At 46.9% G+C, this 25,248-nt stretch overlaps 1 protein-coding gene across 2 annotated transcripts in view; it reads left to right on the top strand.

The window, feature by feature from the left end:
• NDUFAF6 (NADH:ubiquinone oxidoreductase complex assembly factor 6) overlaps positions 1–25,248 on the top strand; it is a 71,562-nt gene that overhangs the window by 8,235 nt on the left and 38,079 nt on the right. For both annotated transcript variants that reach the window (XM_073679655.1, XM_073679656.1), the window contains exons 3-5: positions 2,068–2,190; positions 2,778–2,834; positions 22,140–22,242. In XM_073679655.1, the coding sequence (XP_073535756.1) occupies positions 2,068–2,190; positions 2,778–2,834; positions 22,140–22,242 (283 nt within the window). The remainder of the gene's footprint in view (positions 1–2,067; positions 2,191–2,777; positions 2,835–22,139; positions 22,243–25,248) is intronic.

Below are 25,248 nucleotides of genomic sequence, written 5' to 3'. Positions count from 1 at the left end.
CCCTCCTATGGTTCTGCTTCCGTCAGTCCTAAGGAAGATCAGGGCAGACGGGGCCAGAATGATCCTCATATGCCCCTTTTGGCCCAAGAGGCCATGGTTCTCTTGTCTCCGCAGAATGTCGATATCAGACCCCTGGATCCTTCCGGAAATTCCGGACCTTCTTACTCCGGGTCCGGTTTCCCATCCTCCAGCCCCAAATCTCCATTTAACGGCATGGAATATGAAAGGGCACTGTTGACCAGCAAAGGGTTTTCCTCAAATTTAGTAAAACACTCTATGTAGCAGAAAGCCAGTTACTACCCGCATCTATGCTAGAACTTGGAGAAAGTTCCTGTCGTTTGCAGAATTCAAATTAGAGAATGGGATCCCTATTGGGAAGATACTAGAGTTTCTACAGCGGGGTTTAGAACAGGGCCTAACCACTAGTACCTTGAAGGTACAAGTTTCGGCTTTAGGAGCCTTATTTTCTTTTGATATAGCGGCTAATTATTGGGTAGCACGGTTTATAAAGGCCTCTTTCAGATGTAGACCTATTTTTAAATCCAGATCCTCTCCCTGGGATTTAAACCTGGTCTTAAATGCCTTGACTAACCCTCCCTTCGAGCCCCTAGATTCAGCCTCCCATAAGATTATTATTCTTAAAACAGCCCTGTTAGGGCCCTAACTTCAGCCAGAAGAGTAAGTGACATACAGGCCTTTTCTATATCCCCACCATTTACACAAATTATGGATGATAGAATTGTGTTAAAGCCTGATCCGGCTTTTCTTCCAAAAGTAGTCTCACGTTTTCATAGAACCCAAGAGGTAAATCTTCCAACCTTTTGTTTCCCCCCGAAAAATCAGAAAGAGGAGAAACTACACACATTAGATGTTAGGAGGTGCGTACTTAAATATCTGGAGGTTTCACAGAGGTTTAGGAAGGATAGTTCCCTATTTGTATGCCATCAGGGGGCTAGGAAAGGTTGTAAGGCTTCAAAATCTACAATTGAGAGGTGGATTAAAGAGGCAATCACCCTCGCCTACTCCTCGGGGGATAAGGAAGTACCAGAGGGGTTGAGGGCACACTCCACCAGAGCAGTAGCAACTTCCTGGGCCGAGAAGACAGGGGTTTCCATCGAAGACATATGTAGGGCTACCACCTGGTCTTCTCCCTCCACCTTCTATAGGCATTATAGATTGGATTTGGGTGATTCCTCTGATCTCACCTTTGGGAGAAGGGTGCTTCAGGCTGTGGTCCCTCCCTAATCTCCTTAGTCTCTGTAATTCTCTCGTGGTGCTGTCATGGGAGTTCCAATAAAGCCTTAGTTACTTACCGGGTACAGGATTTTTCGGAGCCCATGACAGCACCCTTATATTCCCTCCCTACACTTGTTTTTGCACTCCCATAGAGTTATTTTCCCTTTTTGCACCTTCGGGGGAAGTTACTTAAGTAATTGGCTTAAATTGAATTTGTCTTGTTGTAATTAACCTTGGCGGTCCTCTCATGCTCTGTTAACTAAACTGAGGCGGGAGAAAGGTGCCGCCCTTTTTAACCTGTAGGTTTCTTGTCCTTGATGGGCGAATCCTCTCGTGGTGCTGTCACGGGCTCCGAAAAATCCCGTTACCGGTAAGTAACTAAGGCTTTTCTTATTGGAGGAGAATGATGGGCAGGTCTGGTTACAGCTGCAGGACGGAGAGGCCATAAGGGGCCTTTCACATTGCATTTTGGCCCTTCCATCGGGTGTTCTGTCCGAACCTCTGATGGAGCCGTATACTGCAGTGAGACAGATGGAGGGATCACATGGACTCACTTTGCTTTTGTCCTTCTGGAAAAAAGCATAAATTAATTAGGTTTGACCTCATCTGAATCCTGTTTTTTTTAGGGGAGATTCCAGTGAAAAACTTTATGAAAGGGCCAAAACTTAATCTAAATGTGACATAAAATCATGTTTCCAATCCATCTGTTAAAAGGATTGTCTACTAGACAATGTGAGGTGTTGAGAATCATTGATGTATTTCCATCACCCATGACACGCAGGTATATGTCTGTCCCCTTATTTAAAATGTGATTTTTATTTTTCTCTGAAGGTGAAAGAGTCGGTATCTCAGAAGAATCTCGGGCTGATGAGGATGCAGTTCTGGAGGGAGAGTATTGATGAAATATACAAGGAGGATCCTCCACATCACCCTGTAGCTCTCGAACTGTCCAAGGTACCTTCATTTATGACTCCTCTACAATCACAGATGTCTGTGAACTCCATGGGAATGTGGAATGCTGTATTGCAAGATCCATGACTTCAGGTGGAGTGCAGTTTATTACAGCAAATTAAAGTACAAAAACCCCACAAATCTTCTTACATTGTAAAGAACTTAATGTGTCACCCACATTTAATACAGACCTTGTAGAGAGAGTGAGTGGCTGCCGCTCTTCATTATTCTCTATGGCACTGCCAGAGATTGCCAAGTACTGCTCTCAGTCCTATAGAGAATGAATAGCCATCCTCGATTATACTCAAACAGGGGATAGAAAGCCTCCTTTTTTGGGACGAAAGGAGGAGCAAACTCCCATAGATTTGGAAGCTACTTATATAATATCTGCATTTTGTCCAGTGTTTTTGTCTTAAAGAATAGATAGAAAGGAGCGACGGTGGGGAGGCGCGATGGGAAAAAGCGACGGTGGGAAGGAACGATATGAAGAGCGAGGAGTGATGGGAGGAGCGACGGTGGGGAGGAGTGATGGGAGGAGCGATACCATATATCCTGTATTGTAATTAATAACGGTTTTATATCATTATTAGGCTGTTCAGAAGCACAAGCTGACAAAAAGATGGCTGACTAGAGTTATAGATGAGAGGGTGAGTTGTCTGATTTCCTCCACTCTGCACCATGGACTATTCCTATCACTAGCACAGACTGAAGCTGACCACATGGTGCAAATATTTAGGGGCTTCAAGAGCTGTTACAATTCAGAGCAAAAGGAGGTTTCACAGCATAAGAGTATGTGCACACGACGTCTTTTTCAAGCAGATTTGGAGCGGGTCCACTCCGTCACCCACTTGAAGTAGTGCTCAAAAGAATTACCATATTGATTTATATGTAACATATACACTACCGTTCAAAAGTTTGGGGTCACCCAGACAATTTTGTGTTTTCCATGAAAACTCATACTTTTATTTATCAAGTGAGTTGCAAAATGAATAGAAAATATAGTCCAGACATCGACAAGGTTAGAAATAATGATTTTTATTTGAAAGAATAATTTTTTCCTTCAAACTTTGCTTTTGTCACAGAATGCTCCTTTGCAGCAATTCCAGCATTGCAGAGCTTTGGCATTCTAGCTGTTAATTTGCTGACGTAATCTTGAGACATTTCCCCCCATGCTTCCTGAAGCCCCTCCCACAAGTTGGATTGGCTTGATGGGCACTTTTTGCACCATATGGTCAAGCTGCTCCCACAACAGCTCAATGGGGTTGAGATCTGGTGACTGCGCTGGCCACTCCATTACAGATAAATGCCAGCTGCCTGCTTCTTCCCTAAATAGTTTATGCATAATTTGGAGGTGTGCTTTGGGTCATTGTCCTGTTGTAGGATGAAATTGGCTCCAATCAAGCGCTGTCCACAGGGTATGGCATGGCGTTGCAAAATGGAGTGATAGCCTACCTTATTCAAAATCCCATTTACCTTGTACAAATCTCCCACTTTACCAGCACCAAAGCAACCCCAGACCATCACATTACCTCCACCATGCTTGACAGATGGCGTCAGGCACTCTTCCAGCATCTTTTCAGTTGTTCTGCGTCTCACAAATGTTCTTCTGTGTGATCCAAACACCTCAAACTTTGATTCGTCTGTCCATAAAACTTTTTTCCAATCTTCCTCTGTCCAATGTCTGTGTTCTTTTGCCCATATTAATCTTTTCCTTTTATTAGCCAGTCTCAGATATGGCTTTTTCTTTGCCACTTTGCCCTGAAGGCCAGCATCCCGGAGTCGCCTCTTCACTGTAGACGTTGACACTGGCATTTTGCGTGTACTATTTAATGAAGCTGCCAGTTGAGGAGCTGTGAGGCGTCGATTTCTCAAGCTAGAGACTCTATTGTACTTGTCTTGTTGCTCAGTTGTGCAGCCGGGCCTCCCACTTCTCTTTCTACTCTGGTTAGAGCCTGTTTGTGCTCTCCTCTGAAGGGAGTAGTACACACCGTTGTAGGAAATCTTCAGTTTCTTGGCAATTTCTCGCATGGAATAGCCTTCATTTCTAAGAACAAGAATAGACTGTCGAGTTTCTCATGAAAGTTCTCTTTTTCTGGCCATTTTGAGAGTTTCATAGAACAAACAAATGTAATGCTCCAGATTCTCAACTAGCTCAAAGGAAGGTCAATTTTATAGCTTCTCAAATCAGCCAAACCGTTTTCAGCTGGGCTAACATACTTGTGCAAGGGTTTTCTAGGGTTTTCTAAACATCCATTAGCCTTCTTACACAGTTAGCAAACACAATGTACCATTAAAACACTGGAGTGGTGATTGTTGGACATGGGCCTCTATACACCTATGTAGATATTGCAATAAAAACAAGACGTTTGCAGCTAGAATAGTCATTTACCACATTAACAATGTATAGAGTGTATTTTCCCCTCCCCCATGACAGCACACCTTGAGAGAGGATCCGCCCCACCAAGGATAGGAAACAGTCTGAAATAAAAGGGCGGCACCTCTCCCTCGCTTCAGTTGGTTTCCTGTCCTTGATGGGAACCTGTCTCAGGAAGAAAAGAAGAATTACCTGGGGCTGTCCCGGTGTGGAAGAAGCGGGCACTGGCCTGTGCACCTGGTTCAGTATCCCAGAAGCGCCGTCCGCAGCTTGCCCTGGGGTTTCTGCGCCGAGCGGGGCGCACGCGGTGAGGCAGGCTCTGTCCTCCCGGAGACCGCGGCGCCGTCCTCCCCCTGCCGTGCGGCAGCGCTTCCGGGTGTGGCGGCGCCCATCGGAGCGTTCCAGGCCGGAGGTTTTTTACGATAGAGCTCCGGCCTGGGGAAGGGGGAGGGCCCACGAACTGGAGGAGGCTGGATGGCCCTATTTTTAAGGGGGGGGCTATCCTGGAAGCGCTTCTGAAACATGGCTGACCAGGATGACCAGGAGCAGCAGCTTACCCCCCCCCCCTCAGCAACGGAAAAAGCAGAGGGATGCATCGCATACAGACAGCCGCTCGAGTAATCGTAGTGGCAGCCGCAGGAGTAAGGCTTCAAGTGCCTCGGGACCATCCAGAATGGAATCATCGGTTCCGCGACAGCCTCCGAATCCGGTACCCATTTGTGACCTCCGGGGGGTGAGTGAGCTTCGTGAATGTCACTGGTTAGTAACGGGAAGTCTCTTATGTGCTTCCTTTTTTTTTTTAGGAGCCTAAGAAGAGTAGTGCCAAGCAAAAGCATAGGATGGGTGCCCTTTGCCAAGCTTCCCTCTCTGTAGAGTGGCAGAAACTACTTTGCCACGGCTGTGTGACCAAAGCCATAGCTGAGAATTCCCTGGATTTCGCTGCAAATTTGAAGTCCATAGTGCACGCAGAAGTTCAGGGGTCCCTGAAAGGGTTCCTTAGAGGGAAGAAAAGACCCCGTAGAGAGGTTTCCTCCGTCTCTGATTCCTCCCAGTCCGAGGAGCAGTGGGATTCGTCGCCCTCTTCTTCATCGGGGGGCGGTAGACCCTGCTTCCCCATTGAGAATACCGACAGTCTGGTTAGGGCAGTAAGATCAACCATGGGTCTGGAGGAAGAGAGAGCATCTAAATCCCGGGAGGACATCATGTTTGCGGGCTTGGGAGAGAAAAAGAGACGCTCATTTCCGGTTAACAGTAAGATTCAGAGCCTCATTGACCAGGAGTGGAGGAGATCAGGAGCTTTACCCTCCTTCTCTAAAAGAAAGTACCCCTTCGAAGAGAAGGACGCGGGACCTTGGGATAAGATCCCCAAGGTAGACGGGACTGTAGCAAGATCATCGAAAAAATCTTCCCTGCCATTGGAAGACTCTGGCGTCCTAAAAGACGCCCTGGATAAAAGAGCCGACTCCTTCCTGCGCCACACGTGGGAGGCGGCGGCAGGAGGCCTAAAACCAGCGGTGGCTGGCACCTGTGTGGCGAGATCCCTGATGGTGTGGCTCCAACAGCTGGAAGACCAGCTTAAAGATAATATGGTTTCCAGAGAGGCAATTCTTGCGGATCTACCTCTAATGCAAGCAGCATCGGCCTTCCTGGCTGACTCTTCAGCAGACTCGGTCAGGCTTTCAGCTAGGGCAGCGGGACTATCTAATGCAGCCAGGCGGGCCTTGTGGCTCAAAGGTTGCCCAGGCGACCTACCTTCAAAACAGAAGCTGTTCTCCCTCCCGTGTGACGGTAGACTCCTGTTTGGCCAAGAATTAGAAGACCTGTTAGAAAAAGCAGGCGATAAAAGCAAAGGGTTCCTGGGATTTTCGGGGGAATCAAGAAGATTTAGTTTTCAGAGGAGGAAATTTAATCGGGGTCATCCTCCGGGAGACAAAAGGAGATGGGAAGCCAAGACCAAAAAGGAGTCGGGCTACATGTTTGGGGGACCATCCTCAAGTTCAAAGAGATCCTCCCAATGACGCCAGGCTGGAAATGGGTGGAAGGCTTTCCCACTTTTTTCCAGCTTGGGAGGCGGTTACAACAAACCCCTGGATTCTAAAAATTATCAGTGGGGGCCTGAAGATCCGGTTCAGCCAGATCCCCTGTCGGACCTTTGTGGTTACCCCCCCTACGGAAGGTCCAGGAAGAACAGTTAGCCCTGGAAACAGAGGTATTAGAGTTAGTATGGAAGCGGGTCCTTCTCGAAGTACCAACACCACAGAGAGGGAAGGGGTTCTATTCCCCACTATTCATGATAAAAAAAACAAACGGGTCCTTAAGGACCATCATCAACCTCAGGAGTCTGAACCAAGTAGTAGAAAACCAGACTTTCAAGATGGAGTCAGTAAGCTCGGCAGTGAAGCTCTTACATCACAACTGCTTTATGGCTGTAATAGACTTGAAGGACGCATATTATCACGTCCCAATCCATCCGGAGTATCAGAAATATCTGAGAGTAGCCCTGTCTATTCAGGGGGATATGAGGCATTTTCAGTTTGCTGCCCTACCCTTTGGCCTCTCCATTGCCCCGAGAATATTTACGAAACTAATAGCAGAAGTGACAGCCTTTCTACGGATCAAGAACGTAGTGATCGTGCCATATTTAGACAACTTCTTGATAATAGGGAAATCAGAAGCCCACTGCTCCGGTCAGCTCCTAGAGGTCACGGAAGTGTTGCATCAGCTGGGGTGGTTAGTGAATTTCCAAAAATCAAGACTAACCCCCTCCAGGACTCAGACCTTTCTGGGTCTAATCTTAGACTCTCATCGCCAAGCCTGCTTCCTCCCAGAGGACAAAATCTGCAGGTTGATTGCGTTAGTCTCGAAGGCCATTCAAGCTCCAGAGATGTCTCTGAGAGAGGCAATGTCCCTCCTGGGTTCTATGACGGCCTGTCTCCCAGCAGTAATATGGACTCAGGGGCATATGAGACGGCTTCAGTGGGAGGTCCTGTCAGCACAGAGGTCCTGCAACGGGCATTTAGAAGGCAGGCTCTCTCTCTCCCCAGAAGTAGTAGATTCCCTTTCGTGGTGGACAGTCAGGGGAAATCTGACCGCAGGCGTTCAGTGGTCCAGACCAGTAGGTCGGATAATTACGACCGACGCAAGCAGTTCCGGATGGGGGGGTCATCTGGCAGAACTCTCAATACAGGGTCACTGGGCTTACCACGAGAGGGGGGCATCCTCAAGCATAAAGGAACTTTGGGCAGTAGAAAGATCCCTCAGGGGCTTCCTCCCTCACATCCAAGGTCACCATGTCCAGGTCAGGTCCGACAACCGGACAGCAGTAGCCTATGTGAATCACCAGGGGGGGACAAGGTCACGCCCTCTGATGGTGGTGGCAGACAGGATCCTTCGTTTAGCAGAGCGAAACCTCCCATCCCTCAGCGCCCTTCACATAAAGGGGGTAGAAAATGTGAAAGCAGATTTTCTAAGCCGCCATACCCTAAGACAGGGGGAGTGGGGGTTAAACCCGGAGGTCTTCCACCAGATTGTCCAGTTATGGGGGCAGCCAGACATAGACCTGGGCAAACAGGAAGGTGCAGAGATTTTGCTCCCTAAATCCGGCAGAGAATCCCCATGCCGTAGATGCCCTCCAGATTCCTTGGGGGTTCAGGAAGGCCTATGCCTTTCCACCATTAGTGATGATTCCAGTAGTGGTGAGGAAGATCCGGGAGGAAGGCGCCAGGGTGATTCTGATAGCCCCATTTTGGCCCAAGAGGCCTTGGTTCTCTCTGCTTCGGCTAATGTCGGTGTCAGATCCCTGGATTCTACCAGAAAGGCCGGACCTTCTCATGCAGGGACCAGTATTCCATGCCCAGGCCAGGGGGTTCCATCTTTCGGCATGGAATTTGAGAGGTCACTATTGAGTAGCAAGGGGTTTTCACCAGGCTTAGTTTCTACTTTATTGGGGAGCAGAAAACCAGTTACAACTAAGATTTATAGCAGGGTTTGGGCTAAATTCCTAGACTTTATAGATGTCCCGTTATCGAGCAGACCTCCGATCAGAGGGATCCTGGAATTTCTACAAAAGGGGCGGGACTTGGGTCTAGCTACAAGGACTCTTAAGGTTCAGGTTTCAGCTTTGGGGGCGCTCTATAATTGTAATCTGGCTGGGAATACGTGGATCTCGAGGTTTATCAAGTCCTGTGCCAGAGCAGGACTGGTTAGGTCCATGGGAGTTCCTCCTTGGGACCTGAATTTAGTCTTGAACGCTCTTACCAGCGAACCGTTCGAACCCCTACACAAGGTCTCTCCAAAGATTCTCACCCTCAAGACCATCCTCCTGGTGGCCTTAACGTTAGCCCGTAGGGTGGGTGATCTGCAGGCCCTCTCGGTTAATCCTCCTTACACACAAATCTTTGAGGATAGGGTCACCTTGCGGCCAGATCCAGCATACCTTCCCAAGGTGGTATCTAGATTTCACCGTAGTCAGGAGATTGTGCTACCCTCGTTCTGCAGCAATCCCAAGAACCCAGGGGAAGTCATGTTCCATAGCCTAGATGTTAGGAGGTCCCTGCTACAGTACGTTCACATGACTAGTCTGTGGAGGAAGGACTCTTCCTTGTTCCTGGCCTTTCAAGGGAGTAGGAAAGGTCACGGGGTGTCCAAGGGTACCATCTCTAGGTGGCTTAGGGAGGCCATTTGCTTAGCCTATACGTCCACAGGGGTTCCAGCCCCGGACAATGTGAGGGCTCATTCCACCAGAGCCATCGCAACCTCCTGGGCAGAGAGGGCAGACGTCTTGATCGAGCAGATATATAGGGCTGCTACTTGGTCTACACCATCCACCTTTTTTAAGCACTAACGGTTGGATCTGTCCTCTTCTGATCTCACCTTTGGGAGAAGGGTACTTCAGGCGGTGGTCCCTCCCTAGGGTGCTCATAAATTCTCCAAAATTCTCTCAAGGTGTGCTGTCATGGGGGAGGGGAAAACACCAAGGTTACTTACCGGTAGCCGGTTTTTCCTGAGCCCATGACAGCACCCGTAGTTTCCCCCCCCTATTTTTTTCTATGTTTCTCACACCCTGGTGTGCACTGTTTGGGGTGGTGTGTATATGTATATTGTGGGTGTTGGTTATATGCCTAACCTGTTTAGGGAGGTCCTCTCAATGCTCTGTAAACAACTGAAGCGAGGGAGAGGTACCGCACTTTTGTTTCAGACGGTTTCCTGTCCTTGGTGGGGCGGATCCTCTCTCAAGGTGTGCTGTCATGGGGGAGGGGAAAACCGGCTACCGGTAAGTAACCTTGGTGTTTTTGATTCATTTAATGTTAGCTTCACTGAAAAAATATGTGCTTTTCTTTCAAAAATAATGAAATTTCTAAATGACCCCAAACTTTTGAACGGTAGTATATAAATAGATATATAAAAACTACTTGCTGCTCATATGCTCAGTTTTTTTGAGACACCGAGCAGTTAAAAGAAGTGGCCTGCCCATTCTTTTGGCGTCTTTTGCCCTATACTTAAAGGGGTTGTCAATTTTTGGGACAACCCCTTCTCAGTCCCTATGTTTGCCCCCTTGTAAAATAAAATCTATACTCATCACTGGTGCTGGGGCTGTTCCAGCAGTGTCGGCACTGGCTCTCGCAGGGATCCTGTGACATCATTGTGTCATGCGATCACTGCGGCCAATCAGCGCTGGCCTCCCTCTCCTCTGCTACTGACATAATTACCATCCAAAGGAAGTGAGAGAGCAGCTGCAGCTCTGTCTTCCTCCAGATGTATGTGATTTGTCCAAAGGCGTGGAGAGTGAAGCAGCCGCTGATTGACCACAAGAATCACGTGACATAACAATGTCATGCGATACCCGGGAGAGCCAGTGCCGGCACTGGAGGTGAATAAAGGTATTATTATTTTACAATAGGGATTCAGAAGGAGTTGTCCCAGTAGTGGACAACCCCTTTAACAATACAAGTCAATGGGAAGATTCAAAAGATACCTGGTAGAGGTCCAAGTGTTTTTTATGAGTGTTTTGTCGGCTTTTTTTCTTCTTCTTTGTTGAATGGAGTTTAAAAAAAAAAAACTCCAGTTCAAAGGACGCAGCAAAAATGCTAGAAAACTGCTAAAAGATAATCTGCCAGCGGTCCAAGGCATTGAAAAAACACTAAAGAATCAATAAAAAATAAAACTCTACATAAGCTTGAAAAAGTTTTTTCACCTGCATGAAAAGACGTCACGCACTCATACTCCTAGGACACCTTCACTCAGGTGTTTTTTTTATTAGTTTTAGTCTAAAATACAAAAAAGTCAAATGTTTAGTACAAAATATTGGAATATCAAAGAGTTTCACAAATTTTAGGAGCTGTTAAGTCAGCTAATTAATTATGTCACATTAAATACGTGAGGAACGCAGGCAAAGACAATGGGAAAATACATGAGGAGTCCAAGGAGAATCGTTCTATTTATTTTATTTTACTCACTTATATAGTGCCATTAATTCCTCAGCGCTTTACAGACATCATCATCACTGTTCCCATCGGGGCTCACAATCTACATTCCCTATCAGTATGTCTTTGGAGTGTGGGAGGAAACCAGAGAACCCGGAGGAAACCCAACAAACACGGGGAGAACATACAAACTCCTTGCAGATGTTGTCCTTGGTGGGATTTGAACCCAGGACCCCAGCGCTGCAAAGTAACTGTGCTAACCACTGAGCCACCGTGCTGCCTATATATAGTACAGTGCTAACCACTGAGCCACCGTGCTGCCTATATATAGTACAGTGCTAACCACTGAGCCACCGTGCTGCCTATATATAGTACAGTGCTAACCACTGAGCCACCGTGCTGCCTATATATAGTACAGTGCTAACCACTGAGCCACCATGCTGCCTATATATAGTACAGTTCTAACCACTGAGCCACCGTGCTGCCTATATATAGTACAGTTCTAACCACTGAGCCACCGTGCTGCCTATATATAGTACAGTGCTAACCACTGAGCCACCGTGCTGCCTATATATAGTACAGTGCTAACCACTGAGCCACCGTGCTGCCTATATATAGTACAGTGCTAACCACTGAGCCACCGTGCTGCCTATATATAGTACAGTGCTAACCACTGAGCCACCGTGCTGCCTATATATAGTACAGTGCTAACCACTGAGCCACCGTGCTGCCTATATATAGTACAGTGCTAACCACTGAGCCACCGTGCTGCCTATATATAGTACAGTGCTAACCACTGAGCCACCGTGCTGCCTATATATAGTACAGTGCTAACCACTGAGCCACCGTGCTGCCTATATATAGTACAGTGCTAACCACTGAGCCACCGTGCTGCCTATATATAGTACAGTGCTAACCACTGAGCCACCGTGCTGCCTATATATAGTACAGTGCTAACCACTGAGCCACCGTGCTGCCTATATATAGTACAGTGCTAACCACTGAGCCACCGTGCTACCCATCATCAGACGCATTCCCAATGTCTTATGCCGTGGGGGTGGGGGGGCGGATTTGTCACCACATTTTAATATTTTTCAAAGTTTTCAGTTTTTCAAAAAAGGCAGCCTACTCTCAGTACGACATTAATCATTCTCTATTATTTGCTATTTTTCTGTCTTTTTACGTAACCCTAGCCGTGGCGGCTCTTGGAAATCACTTATAACTTATATATAAATCATTGAATCAATCTTCGCTCATCCTTCATGCTTTCCCTGTCGATGTTTGTAGTGTTCATTGTGCAACTTGGCAAAGTCCTGGTGTACGTGGGCTTCAAATTTATCACTTTGGTGTCAGTCCCTGGATTGACTCTATCCTTGTGCAGCTGGGAAACGCTGCTGCCACCTAGTGGATGCTGTACTACATACAGCTGGGGAACGCTGCTGCCACCTAGTGGATGCTGTACTACATGCAGCTGGGAAATGCTGCTGCCACCTAGTGGATGCTGTACTACATACAGCTGGGGAACGCTGCTGCCACCTAGTGGATGCTGTACTACATACAGCTGGGGAACGCTGCTGCCACCTAGTGGATGCTGTACTACATACTGCTGGGAAATGCTGCTGCCACCTAGTGGATGCTGTACTAGATACAGCTGGGAAACGCTGCTGCCACCTAGTGGATGCTGTACTAGATACAGCTGGGAAACGCTGCTGCCACCTAGTGGATGCTGTACTACATGCAGCTGGGAAACGCTGCTGCCACCTAGTGGATGCTGTACTACATACTGCTGGGAAATGCTGCTGCCACCTAGTGGATGCTGTACTACATACAGCTGGGAAACGCTGCTGCCACCTAGTGGATGCTGTACTAGATACAGCTGGGAAATATTGCTGCCACCTAGTGGATGCTGTACTACATGCAGCTGGGAAACGCTGCTGCCACCTAGTGGATGCTGTACTACATACAGCTGGGAAACGCTGCTGCCACCTAGTGGATGCTGTACTACATACAGCTGGGAAACGCTGCTGCCACCTAGTGGATGCTGTACTAGATACAGCTGGGAAATGCTGCTGCCACCTAGTGGATGCTGTACTACGTACAGCTGGGAAACGCTGCTGCCACCTAGTGGATGCTGTACTACGTACAGCTGGGAAACGCTGCTGCCACCTAGTGGATGCTGTACTACATGCAGCTGGGAAATGCTGCTGCCACCTAGTGGATGCTGTACTACGTACAGCTGGGAAACACTGCTGCCACCTAGTGGATGCTGTACTACATGCAGCTGGGAAACGCTGCTGCCACCTAGTGGATGCTGTACTACGTACAGCTGGGAAACGCTGCTGCCACCTAGTGGATGCTGTACTACATGCAGCTGGGAAACGCTGCTGCCACCTAGTGGATGCTGTACTACATGCAGCTGGGAAATGCTGCTGCCACCTAGTGGATGCTGTACTACGTACAGCTGGGAAACGCTGCTGCCACCTAGTGGATGCTGTACTACATGCAGCTGAGAAATGCTGCTGCCACCTAGTGGATGCTGTACTACGTACAGCTGGGAAACACTGCTGCCACCTAGTGGATGCTGTACTACATGCAGCTGGGAAACGCTGCTGCCACCTAGTGGATGCTGTACTACGTACAGCTGGGAAACGCTGCTGCCACCTAGTGGATGCTGTACTACATGCAGCTGGGAAACGCTGCTGCCACCTAGTGGATGCTGTACTACATGCAGCTGGGAAATGCTGCTGCCACCTAGTGGATGCTGTACTACGTACAGCTGGGAAACACTGCTGCCACCTAGTGGATGCTGTACTACATGCAGCTGGGAAACGCTGCTGCCACCTAGTGGATGCTGTACTACATACAGCTGGGAAACGCTGCTGCCACCTAGTGGATGCTGTACTACATGCAGCTGGGAAACGCTGCTGCCACCTAGTGGATGCTGTACTACGTACAGCTGGGAAACGCTGCTGCCACCTAGTGGATGCTGTACTACATGCAGCTGGGAAACGCTGCTGCCACCTAGTGGATGCTGTACTACATGCAGCTGGGAAATGCTGCTGTCACCTAGTGGATGCTGTACTACATGCAGCTGGGAAATGCTGCTGCCACCTAGTGGATGCTGTACTACATACTGCTGGGAAATGCTGCTGCCACCTAGTGGATGCTGTACTAGATACAGCTGGGAAACGCTGCTGCCACCTAGTGGATGCTGTACTAGATACAGCTGGGAAACGCTGCTGCCACCTAGTGGATGCTGTACTAGATACAGCTGGGAAACGCTGCTGCCACCTAGTGGATGCTGTACTACATGCAGCTGGGAAACGCTGCTGCCACCTAGTGGATGCTGTACTACATACTGCTGGGAAATGCTGCTGCCACCTAGTGGATGCTGTACTAGATACAGCTGGGAAATATTGCTGCCACCTAGTGGATGCTGTACTACATGCAGCTGGGAAACGCTGCTGCCACCTAGTGGATGCTGTACTACATGCAGCTGGGAAACGCTGCTGCCACCTAGTGGATGCTGTACTACATGCAGCTGGGAAACGCTGCTGCCACCTAGTGGATGCTGTACTACATGCAGCTGGGAAACGCTGCTGCCACCTAGTGGATGCTGTACTACATACAGCTGGGAAATGTTGCTGCCACCTAGTGGATGCTGTACTACATGCAGCTGGGAAACGCTGCTGCCACCTAGTGGATGCTGTACTACATACAGCTGAGAAATGCTGCTGCCACCTAGTGGATACTGTACTACATACTGCTGAGTAACGCTGCTGCCACCTAGTGGATGCTGTACTACATGCAGCTGAGAAATGCTGCTGCCACCTAGTGGATGCTGTACTAGATACAGCTGAGAAATGCTGCTGCCACCTAGTGGATGCTGTACTACATGCAGCTGGGAAACGCTGCTGCCACCTAGTGGATGCTGTACTACATACAGCTGAGAAATGCTGCTACCACCTAGTGGATGCTGTACTACATAAGCTGAGAAATGCTGCTGCCACCTAGTGGATGCTGTGCTAGATACAGCTGGGAAACGCTGCTGCCACCTAGTGGATGCTGTACTACATACAGCTGGGAAACGCTGCTGCCACCTAGTGGATGCTGTACTACATACAACTGGGAAACGCTGCTGCCACCTAGTGGATGCTGTACTACATACAACTGGGAAACGCTGCTGCCACCTAGTGGATGCTGTACTAGATACAGCTGGGAAACGCTGCTGCCACCTAGTGGATGCTGTACTGCATGCAGCTGGGAAACGCTGCTGCCACCTAGTGGATGCTGTACAAGATACCGCTGGGAAATGCTGCTGCCACCTAGTGGATGCTGTACTACGTACAGCTGGGAAACGCTGCTGCCACCTAGTGGATGCTGTACTACATGCAGCTGGGAAACGCTGCTGCCACCTAGTGGATGCTGTACTACGTACAGCTGGGAAACGCTGCTGCCACCTAGTGGATGCTGTACTACATGCAGCGGGGAAACGCTGCTGCCACCTAGTGGATGCTGTACTACATGCAGCTGGGAAACGCTGCTGTCACCTAGTGGATGCTGTACTACATACAGCTGAGAAATGCTGCTGTCACCTAGTGGATGCTGTACTACATACAGCTGGGAAACGCTGCTGCCACCTAGTGGATGCTGTACTACATACAGCTGAGAAATGCTGCTGCCACCTAGTGGATACTGTACTACATACTGCTGAGTAACGCTGCTGCCACCTAGTGGATGCTGTACTACATGCAGCTGAGAAATGCTGATGCCACCTAGTGGATGCTGTACTAGATACAGCTGAGAAATGCTGCTGCCACCTAGTGGATGCTGTACTACATGCAGCTGGGAAACGCTGCTGCCACCTAGTGGATGCTGTATTACATACAGCTGGGAAACGCTGCTGCCACCTAGTGGATGCTGTACTAGATACAGCTGGGAAACGCTGCTGCCACCTAGTGGATGCTGTACTACATACAGCTGGGAAATGCTGCTGCCACCTAGTGGATGCTGTACAACATACAGCTGGGAAACGCTGCTGCCAGCTAGTGGATGCTGTACTAGATACAGCTGGGAAACGCTGCTGCCACCTAGTGGATGCTGTACTGCATGCAGCTGGGAAACGCTGCTGCCACCTAGTGGATGCTGTACTAGATACAGCTGGAAATGCTGCTGCCACCTAGTGGATGCTGTACTAGATACAGCTGAGAAATGCTGCTGCCACCTAGTGGATGCTGTACTACATACAGCTGAGAAATGCTGCTGTCACCTAGTGGATGCTGTACTACATACAGCTGGGAAACGCTGCTGCCACCTAGTGGATGCTGTACTACATACAGCTGGGAAATGCTGCTGCCACCTAGTGGATGATGTACTACATACAGCTGGGAAACGCTGCTGCCACCTAGTGGATGCTGTACTACATACAGCTGAGAAATGCTGCTACCACCTAGTGGATGCTGTACTACATAAGCTGAGAAATGCTGCTGCCACCTAGTGGATGCTGTACTAGATACAGCTGGGAAACGCTGCTGCCACCTAGTGGATGCTGTACTACATACAACTGGGAAACGCTGCTGCCACCTAGTGGATGCTGTACTACATACAACTGGGAAACGCTGCTGCCACCTAGTGGATGCTGTACTAGATACAGCTGGGAAACGCTGCTGCCACCTAGTGGATGCTGTACTGCATGCAGCTGGGAAACGCTGCTGCCACCTAGTGGATGCTGTACAAGATACCGCTGGGAAATGCTGCTGCCACCTAGTGGATGCTGTACTAGATACAGCTGAGAAATGCTGCTGCCACCTAGTGGATGCTGTACTACATACAGCTGGGAAACGCTGCTGCCACCTAGTGGATGCTGTACTACATGCAGCTGGGAAACGCTGCTGCCACCTAGTGGATGCTGTAATACATGCAGCTGGGAAATGCTGCTGCCACCTAGTGGATGCTGTACTACATACAGCTGGGAAATGCTGCTGCCACCTAGTGGATGCTGTACTACATACAGCTGAGAAATGCTGCTGCCACCTAGTGGATGCTGTACTACATGCAGCTGGGAAACGCTGCTGCCACCTAGTGGATGCTGTACTACATGCAGCTGGGAAACGCTGCTTCCACCTAGTGGATACTGTACTACATACTGCTGGGAAACGCTGCTGCCACCTAGTGGATGCTGTACTAGATACAGCTGGGAAACGCTGCTGCCACCTAGTGGATGCTGTACTAGATACAGCTGGGAAACGCTACTGCCACCTAGTGGATGCTGTACTAGATACAGCTGGGAAATGCTGCTGCCACCTAGTGGATGCTGTACTACATGCAGCTGGGAAACGCTGCTGCCACCTAGTGGATGCTGTACTACATACAGCTGGGAAACGCTGCTGCCACCTAGTGGATGCTGTACTACATACAGCTGAGAAATGCTGCTACCACCTAGTGGATGCTGTACTACATAAGCTGAGAAATGCTGCTGCCACCTAGTGGATGCTGTGCTAGATACAGCTGGGAAACGCTGCTGCCACCTAGTGGATGCTGTACTAGATACAGCTGGGAAACGCTGCTGCCACCTAGTGGATGCTGTACTACATACAACTGGGAAACGCTGCTGCCACCTAGTGGATGCTGTACTACATACAACTGGGAAACGCTGCTGCCACCTAGTGGATGCTGTACTAGATACAGCTGGGAAACGCTGCTGCCACCTAGTGGATGCTGTACTGCATGTAGCTGGGAAACGCTGCTGCCACCTAGTGGATGCTGTACAAGATACCGCTGGGAAATGCTGCTGCCACCTAGTGGATGCTGTACTAGATACAGCTGAGAAATGCTGCTGCCACCTAGTGGATGCTGTACTACATACAGCTGGGAAACGCTGCTGCCACCTAGTGGATGCTGTACTACATGCAGCTGGGAAACGCTGCTGCCACCTAGTGGATGCTGTAATACATGCAGCTGGGAAATGCTGCTGCCACCTAGTGGATGCTGTACTATATACAGCTGGGAAATGCTGCTGCCACCTAGTGGATGCTGTACTGCATACAGCTGAGAAATGCTGCTGCCACCTAGTGGATGCTGTACTACATACAGCTGGGAAACGCTGCTGCCACCTAGTGGATGCTGTACTACATGCAGCTGGGAAACGCTGCTGCCACCTAGTGGATGCTGTACTACATACTGCTGGGAAACGCTGCTGCCACCTAGTGGATGCTGTACTAGATACAGCTGGGAAACGCTGCTGCCACCTAGTGGATGCTGTACTAGATACAGCTGGGAAACGCTGCTGCCACCTAGTGGATGCTGTACTAGATACAGCTGGGAAATGCTGCTGCCACCTAGTGGATGCTGTACTACATGCAGCTGGGAAATGCTGCTGCCACCTAGTGGATGCTGTACTACATGCAGCTGGGAAACGCTGCTGCCACCTAGTGGATGCTGTACTACATGCAGCTGGGAAATGCTGCTGCCACCTAGTGGATGCTGTACTACGTACAGCTGGGAAACGCTGCTGCCACCTAGTGGATGCTGTACTACATGCAGCTGGGAAACGCTGCTGCCACCTAGTGGATGCTGTACTACGTACAGCTGGGAAACGCTGCTGCCACCTAGTGGATGCTGTACTACATGCAGCTGGGAAACGCTGCTGCCACCTAGTGGATGCTGTACTACGTACAGCTGGGAAACGCTGCTGCCACCTAGTGGATGCTGTACTACATGCAGCTGGGAAACGCTGCTGTCACCTAGTAGATGCTGTACTACATGCAGCTGGGAAACGCTGCTGCCACCTAGTGGATGCTGTACTACATACAGCTGGGAAATGTTGCTGCCACCTAGTGGATGCTGTACTACATGCAGCTGGGAAACGCTGCTGCCACCTAGTGGATGCTGTACTACATACAGCTGAGAAATGCTGCTGCCACCTAGTGGATGCTGTACTAGATACATCACATATACCACATCTGGTAAACACTGTAAAGAGAAAAAACACTGGTCTGACATAACTATAGTAAATAGACAGTGACACCTGGTGGCGCTCTGGGATCTGAAAGAATGTATGTAAGAAAAAATAAACTTCCAAAGCCTAAAACTCTGCCCAAGTGGCCCTGATTTTCACTATATACTGTAATACTGAAGTATTGCAATATATAGTACAAGCAGTCCAATGATCACAGGCTTAAATCCCCTGGAAAGGGGGATGGGGGTCTAAAGAATAAAGTGTTAAAAACAAAAAACATAAATATTCATATCCTTTCCCTTTTCCTCCGTTAAAAATAAAGAAATGTAAACAATAAAAAAAAAAGAAATCATATTCTGTAACAATGTGTCCATAAAAGTTCGATCTATCAAAATTTATAAAATTATTTAACCCGTAAGTTAAAATAAAATTTAAATGACAATATGGATCTTTGTTTTGTTGCCGCAACTCCCCATCCCCCAAAATTGAATAAAATAAGCGATAAAAAGTGTTAAAAACATGGTATGTAGCCCCAAAAATTGGCCAGTTAAAAACTAGAGTTCAGTACGCAAAATGCAAGTATGAAATATAAAGCGTTACGGGTCTCAGAAAATGCTGACTTAAACCACAGTTTTTTTTTATTTAGTTAGTTTCTTATATATATTAATAAAAATGATAATAAAATTAATACAAATGTTTGGTTTGAGTCACCGTTTTTTGAGACTCTCTCATCCCTTTATATTTCATGCAAGAATTTTCTGTGCTGAGCTCTATTTAATTTATATATATATATATATATATATATATATATATATATATATATATATATATATATATATATATATATATATATATATATATATATATATATATATATATATATACACTGCTCAAAAAAATAAAGGGAACACTTAAACAACAGAATATAACTCCAAGTAAATCAAACTTCTGTGAAATCAAACTGTCCACTTAGGAAGCAACACTGATTGACAATCAATTTCACATGCTGTTGTGCAAATGGAATAGACAATAGATGGAAATTATTGGCAATTATCAAGACACCCTTAATAAAGGAGTGGCTCTGCAGGTGGGGACCACAGACCACATCTCAGTACCAATGCTTTCTGGCTGATGTTTTGGTCACTTTTGAATGTTGGTTGTGCTTTCACACTCTTGGTAGCATGAGACGGACTCTACAACCCACAGAAGTTGCTCAGGTAGTGCAGCTCATCCTGGATGGCACATCAATGCGAGCTGTGGCAAGAAGGTTTGCTGTGTCTGTCAGCGTAGTGTCCAGAGGCTGGAGGCGCTACCAGGAGACAGGCCAGTACACCAGGAGACATGGAGGGGGCCGTAGGAGGGCAACAACCCAGCAGCAGGACCGCTACCTCCGCCTTTGTGCAAGGAGGGAACAGGAGGAGCACTGCCAGAGCCCTGCAAAATGACCTCCAGCAGGCCATAAATGTGCATGTGTCTGTACAAACGGTTAGAAACCGACACCATGAAGGTGGTATGAGGGCCCGACGTCCAGAGATGGGGGTTGTGCTCACAGCCCAACACCGTGCAGGACGCTTGGCTTTTTCCACAGAACACCAGGAATGGCAAAGTCACCACTGGCGCCCTGTGCTCTTCACAGATGAAAGCAGGTTCACACTGAGCACATGTGACAGATGTGACAGAGTCTGGAGACGCCATGGAGAGTGATCTGCTGCCTGCAACACCCTTCAGCATGACCAGTTTGGCAGTGGATCAGTAATGGTGTGGGGTGGCATTTCTTTGGAGGGCTGCACAGCCCTCCATGTGCTCGCCAGAGGAAGCCTGACTGCCATTAGGTACTGAGATGAGATCCTCAGACCCCTTGTGAGACCATATGCTGGTGCGGTTGGCCCTGGGTTCCTCCTAATGCAGGACAATGCCAGACCTCATGTGGCTGGAGTGTGTCAGCAGTTCCTGCAAGATGAAGGCATTGAAGCTATGGACTGGCCCGCCCGTTCCCCAGACCTGAATCCGATTGAGCACATCTGGGACATCATGTCTCGCTCCATCCACCAATGTCACGTTGCACCACAGACTGTCCAGGAGTTGGCGGATGCTTTAGTCCAGGTCTGGGAGGAGATCCCACAGGAGACCATCCACAACCTCATCAGGAGCATGCCCAGGCGTTGTAGGGAGGTCATACAGGCACGTGGAGGCCACACACAATACTGAGCCTCATTTTGGCTTGTTTTAAGGACATTACATCAAAGTTGGATCAGCCTGTAGTGTGTTTTTCCACTTTAATTTTGGGGGTGACCCCAAATCCAGGCCTCCATTGGTTAATACATTTGATTTCCATTGATGATTTTTGTGTGATTTTTGTTGTCAGCACATTCAACTTTGTACAGAACAAAGTATTCAATGAGAATATTTCATTCATTCAGATCTAGGATGTGTTATTGGAGTGTTCCCTTTATTTTTATATATACATATACATATGAGAGAGAGCGGGAGATAGATATTTTTATAATTTCTAAAAATAAATTTAGACGCCACTAAAATGATAATTGTACTGATCTGAAGAATCATGTAATTTTACTGCACAATGAAGTCTGTAAAATATGACTTAGGATAAAAGCCAAATCAGAACCTCATTTTGCAGACACGGTGTTTCGGGGTATTGGTCCTCGTCGTCTGATTTGGCTGGGTGAGAGGCTCTAAACTGGGGCCAAAGAGGTAACGTTTGTCCTTGTGGAGAGTGACAAGCCACTAGAGGGGCACCAGAGCTCTAGTACTCTTCCTCTCTGAAGAGACAATTTGCATATTTAATATCCCAGAGGAGCATGCATGGCCTATTAGTCTCCTCACTCTGACATGCCAGGCTTGGCATGTCACTCTCTACAAGGAGAAACGTTATCTAGACATGGCAAACTTTCAGTATGAATGTCATTCCAAAAAATGTACTATAGACTACACCATAATTTAGTTTTTTAAACCCTTATCCAGTTGCGGATTTTGAGAACTTGTTATGATGCAAGAATAACCTGCATTTTTACTACTACACAATTTTTATGATTATGCAGATTTTTTGTTAGATCGCAGTGGATTTTCTAGAGTGGATAACTATAAGAACGTCACAGAAAATCTGACAAGGAGCAGACAGTACAACATTTGTGTCTCTAGGCGAGAATCCCAATTTGTTTTCTTTTTTCCTCTGTGTTAGGAGAAGAACCTGGATGATCGGGCATATCGCAACCTAAAAGAGCTGGAAACCTATGCAGAAAACACTCACAGTTCATTGCTGTACTTAACCTTGGAGACTCTCGGTAGGTTTTGCACATTTTCTAGAGATGAAATGCATACAAAGCATGTCCAATCTTGTTATAGATGGTAAAATGGTACAATGCTTGTCCTACTTGTCAGAAAGGAGCCATACGTCACCCCACCGTATATGTTACAGGGAAAATTGTATAATAAATGGCCTTGCAAATCTTTCAATGCAAGAGTCTGAGTGTGTCCCAACACTAACTTTTTTGATAAGTGATAGGCATAAAAACACCTGCTGACTTGTGGGGGTCCAGTTCTTAAAACCCTCACCGATCAGTCAAAAAATCTGTCAGATGTGCGCTGCTCAGGAGGCAGAACTGCATGTAGCAGTGTATGGACTTAACAGAAAGACTTTGGCTAACTGTGTGAAATGTTAGAATAGTTACACGACTTTGTTTAAAGAGTAACTAAACTTTTTTTTATCCTCCAAGCAGTGCAAAATTATTTTTTGTTCTGTAATATACTTGATTGCCTTATTTTGCTTCCTTCTCTCCCAAATGCTGTTTCAATGACCACTTCATGGTACTTTAGAAGCTGCTTTCATTTGCTGCTCAGCAAAGGTCCTTACACTGAATTCTTCTGTCTAAATATGGAGAGAGGAGTGCAGTGAGGCTCAGACAGAGAAAGCCCCACATACAGACTGTGAGAACATAGGGGCTGATTCATTAAGGTATTTATGCCAGAATTCTGGCTTGAAAAACCTTAATAAGCCTCAATAATTTTGCGCAAATATATTGCAACACTTGGTATTTACATACCAATCTTGGACAGCTATGCCAAAATTGAAGTAGCACGCACGTGGTAGGGTACGGCGACGCAGCTCGTCAAGTTCCTTTGTGGCTTAACTTACGCCAGAAATGTACTGCATCCCAACTAGAGTATATTTTTTGCGGCCATGCATGCCAGGTAATGGATGCTCCTAATTTATTGAGTGGCGTAAGTCATTTAATGAATTAAGTGCATCATACTTCAGCAAGTCCTTTCAGTAAGATTGGCGCCAGTTTAAATGAATCAACCCCATAGTGCACACATTTTTTGCGGAGCAGCAGTTGAAAGGAGCTTCTAAAGAAGCTTGAAATGGGCATTGAAACAGCACTGAAGCATGTTCGTTGAGAGAGAGAGAAGGAAGCAAAATAAGGTGATAAAGTAGATTACATAAAAAACAATTAAAACATTTGCAATGTCTGGTGAATATTAAAATAATAAAAAAAAATACCCAAACTTTAGTTACTCTTTAAACACATTTATGGAATTATACTGTCCTTTATGACATGATGAAAGGCGTAACCATTCTAGTCCTAAAATAGTGGCGTTATCTTCCACCTTTGCGACTATTTAAAGGCAATGCTATCAAATACTAATCACATCTATATAAAATCTGAGCCCCTGGGAATGTGATGAAAGAAATTAGAAGGTCCCCAATTTCCTCCATAAGAAGGAATGGCCAAACAGTTCCATACTTGTCTCATCAGTCAAGAGGACATTTTTTTAAAGTGATTTAAAGTGTCCCCATGTGTGTTGCACACTGTCACCATTGTTTTTTTGATTGTTTTTAAGCAGTGACTTCTTCCTTACTGAGCGGCCTTCCTGGTCATGTTGATTTAAGACACATTTTTCTGTTGATATAGATACACTCGTGCTTGTTTCCTCCAGCATCTTCACAAGGTCTTTGGCTGTAGTTCTTATAGTTCTTGGATTTGTGTTTTTTTCACACCAAACTAAGTTCATCTCAAGCAGACAGACCACGTCTCCTTCCTGATTGGTATGATAGCTGCAATCTTCCATGTTGTCTATCAGGGGCATTGCTAAGATCTTAAAAGATTGCGGGCCCAAATATAAGGTATATCTAACCCCCTGACACACATCTCCCAACTGTAACTTGTTCCCTTTCAATTAAGTTTCTACCCCGGCTGCAGATTGTTATAACCCGATAAAAGTCTAACAAAATAGAAGTACGCTGTCGGCACATAAGTAAATGAACGCAAAACTGCTCTTACCCAGTCCCATTTTGTTTCAAATTTGACTGATATTTGGAACTGTTCACAATTCCCTCTACCTTCACCAAAGCCCCAATTCCAGCTGCCGAAAAAATAGCCCCAAAACATAATTCTGCCTCCACCATGCTTCACGGGGATGGAGTTCTTTTGGTGATGTGCAACATTGGCTTTGCACCAAACATACCTTTTGGAATTATGGTCAAAAAGTTCAACCTTGGTCTCATCAGACCATAACTCATTTTCCCACGTGCTTTTGGCAGATTTGATGTAGAGTTTGGCAACACATTGTTGGGCTTGGATGTTTTTCTTTGTAAGAAATGTCTTTTATCTTGCCACCCTATCCCACGGGGAAGACATATGAAGAATAAGGGAGATTGTTGTCACATGTAGTATACAACCAGCACTTGCCAGAAATTCCTTCAGCTCTTTTACTATTACTGTAGGCCTCTTGGCAACCTTCCAGACCAATTTTCTTCTTATCTTTTCATATATTTTTTGAGAGACATTCAGTTCTAGGTAATGTCACTGTTGTGCCAAATTCAAGTCATTTCTTGATGACCGTCTTCACAATTTTCCTGGTATATCTAATGCCTTGGATAATTTTTTGTACCATTCTCCTAACATAACTCTCAGCAGTGAGATCCCTTTGCTGTGTTGTAAGCTGTTTATGAACCATGGCTTTTGCTGTAAAATACAACTAACAAAGTATCAGGAAAATCCTACTAGAACAGCTAAACTTTATATGGGGTTAATCAAAAACACTGTAAATGATGGCAGCCGTGTGCTGACTACTGTGTAACATGAGTGTAAATGTGATTGGCTATTTCTGAACACAACCACATTCCCATTATGAGAGGGTGTTCACACTTATGCAACTACATTATTTTAGTTTTGTTTTTCCCCCTGAAATCTGTTTGTTTGTTTCTGAATGGATTTGTACAGATTAGGTGACATTGCAGGTGGAAAAAAAGTTCTGAAAGGATTCTTCTTGGTATATGCTGTATGTAA

Source organism: Phyllobates terribilis, unplaced genomic scaffold, assembly GCF_046119375.1.
Source record: "Phyllobates terribilis strain yellow unplaced genomic scaffold, ASM4611937v1 Scaffold_4__5_contigs__length_816908805, whole genome shotgun sequence".
Taxonomy (NCBI): Eukaryota; Metazoa; Chordata; class Amphibia; order Anura; family Dendrobatidae; genus Phyllobates; species Phyllobates terribilis.
Note: the sequence above shows the minus strand (reverse complement) of the source record. Positions and strands in the feature narration are given on the sequence as shown.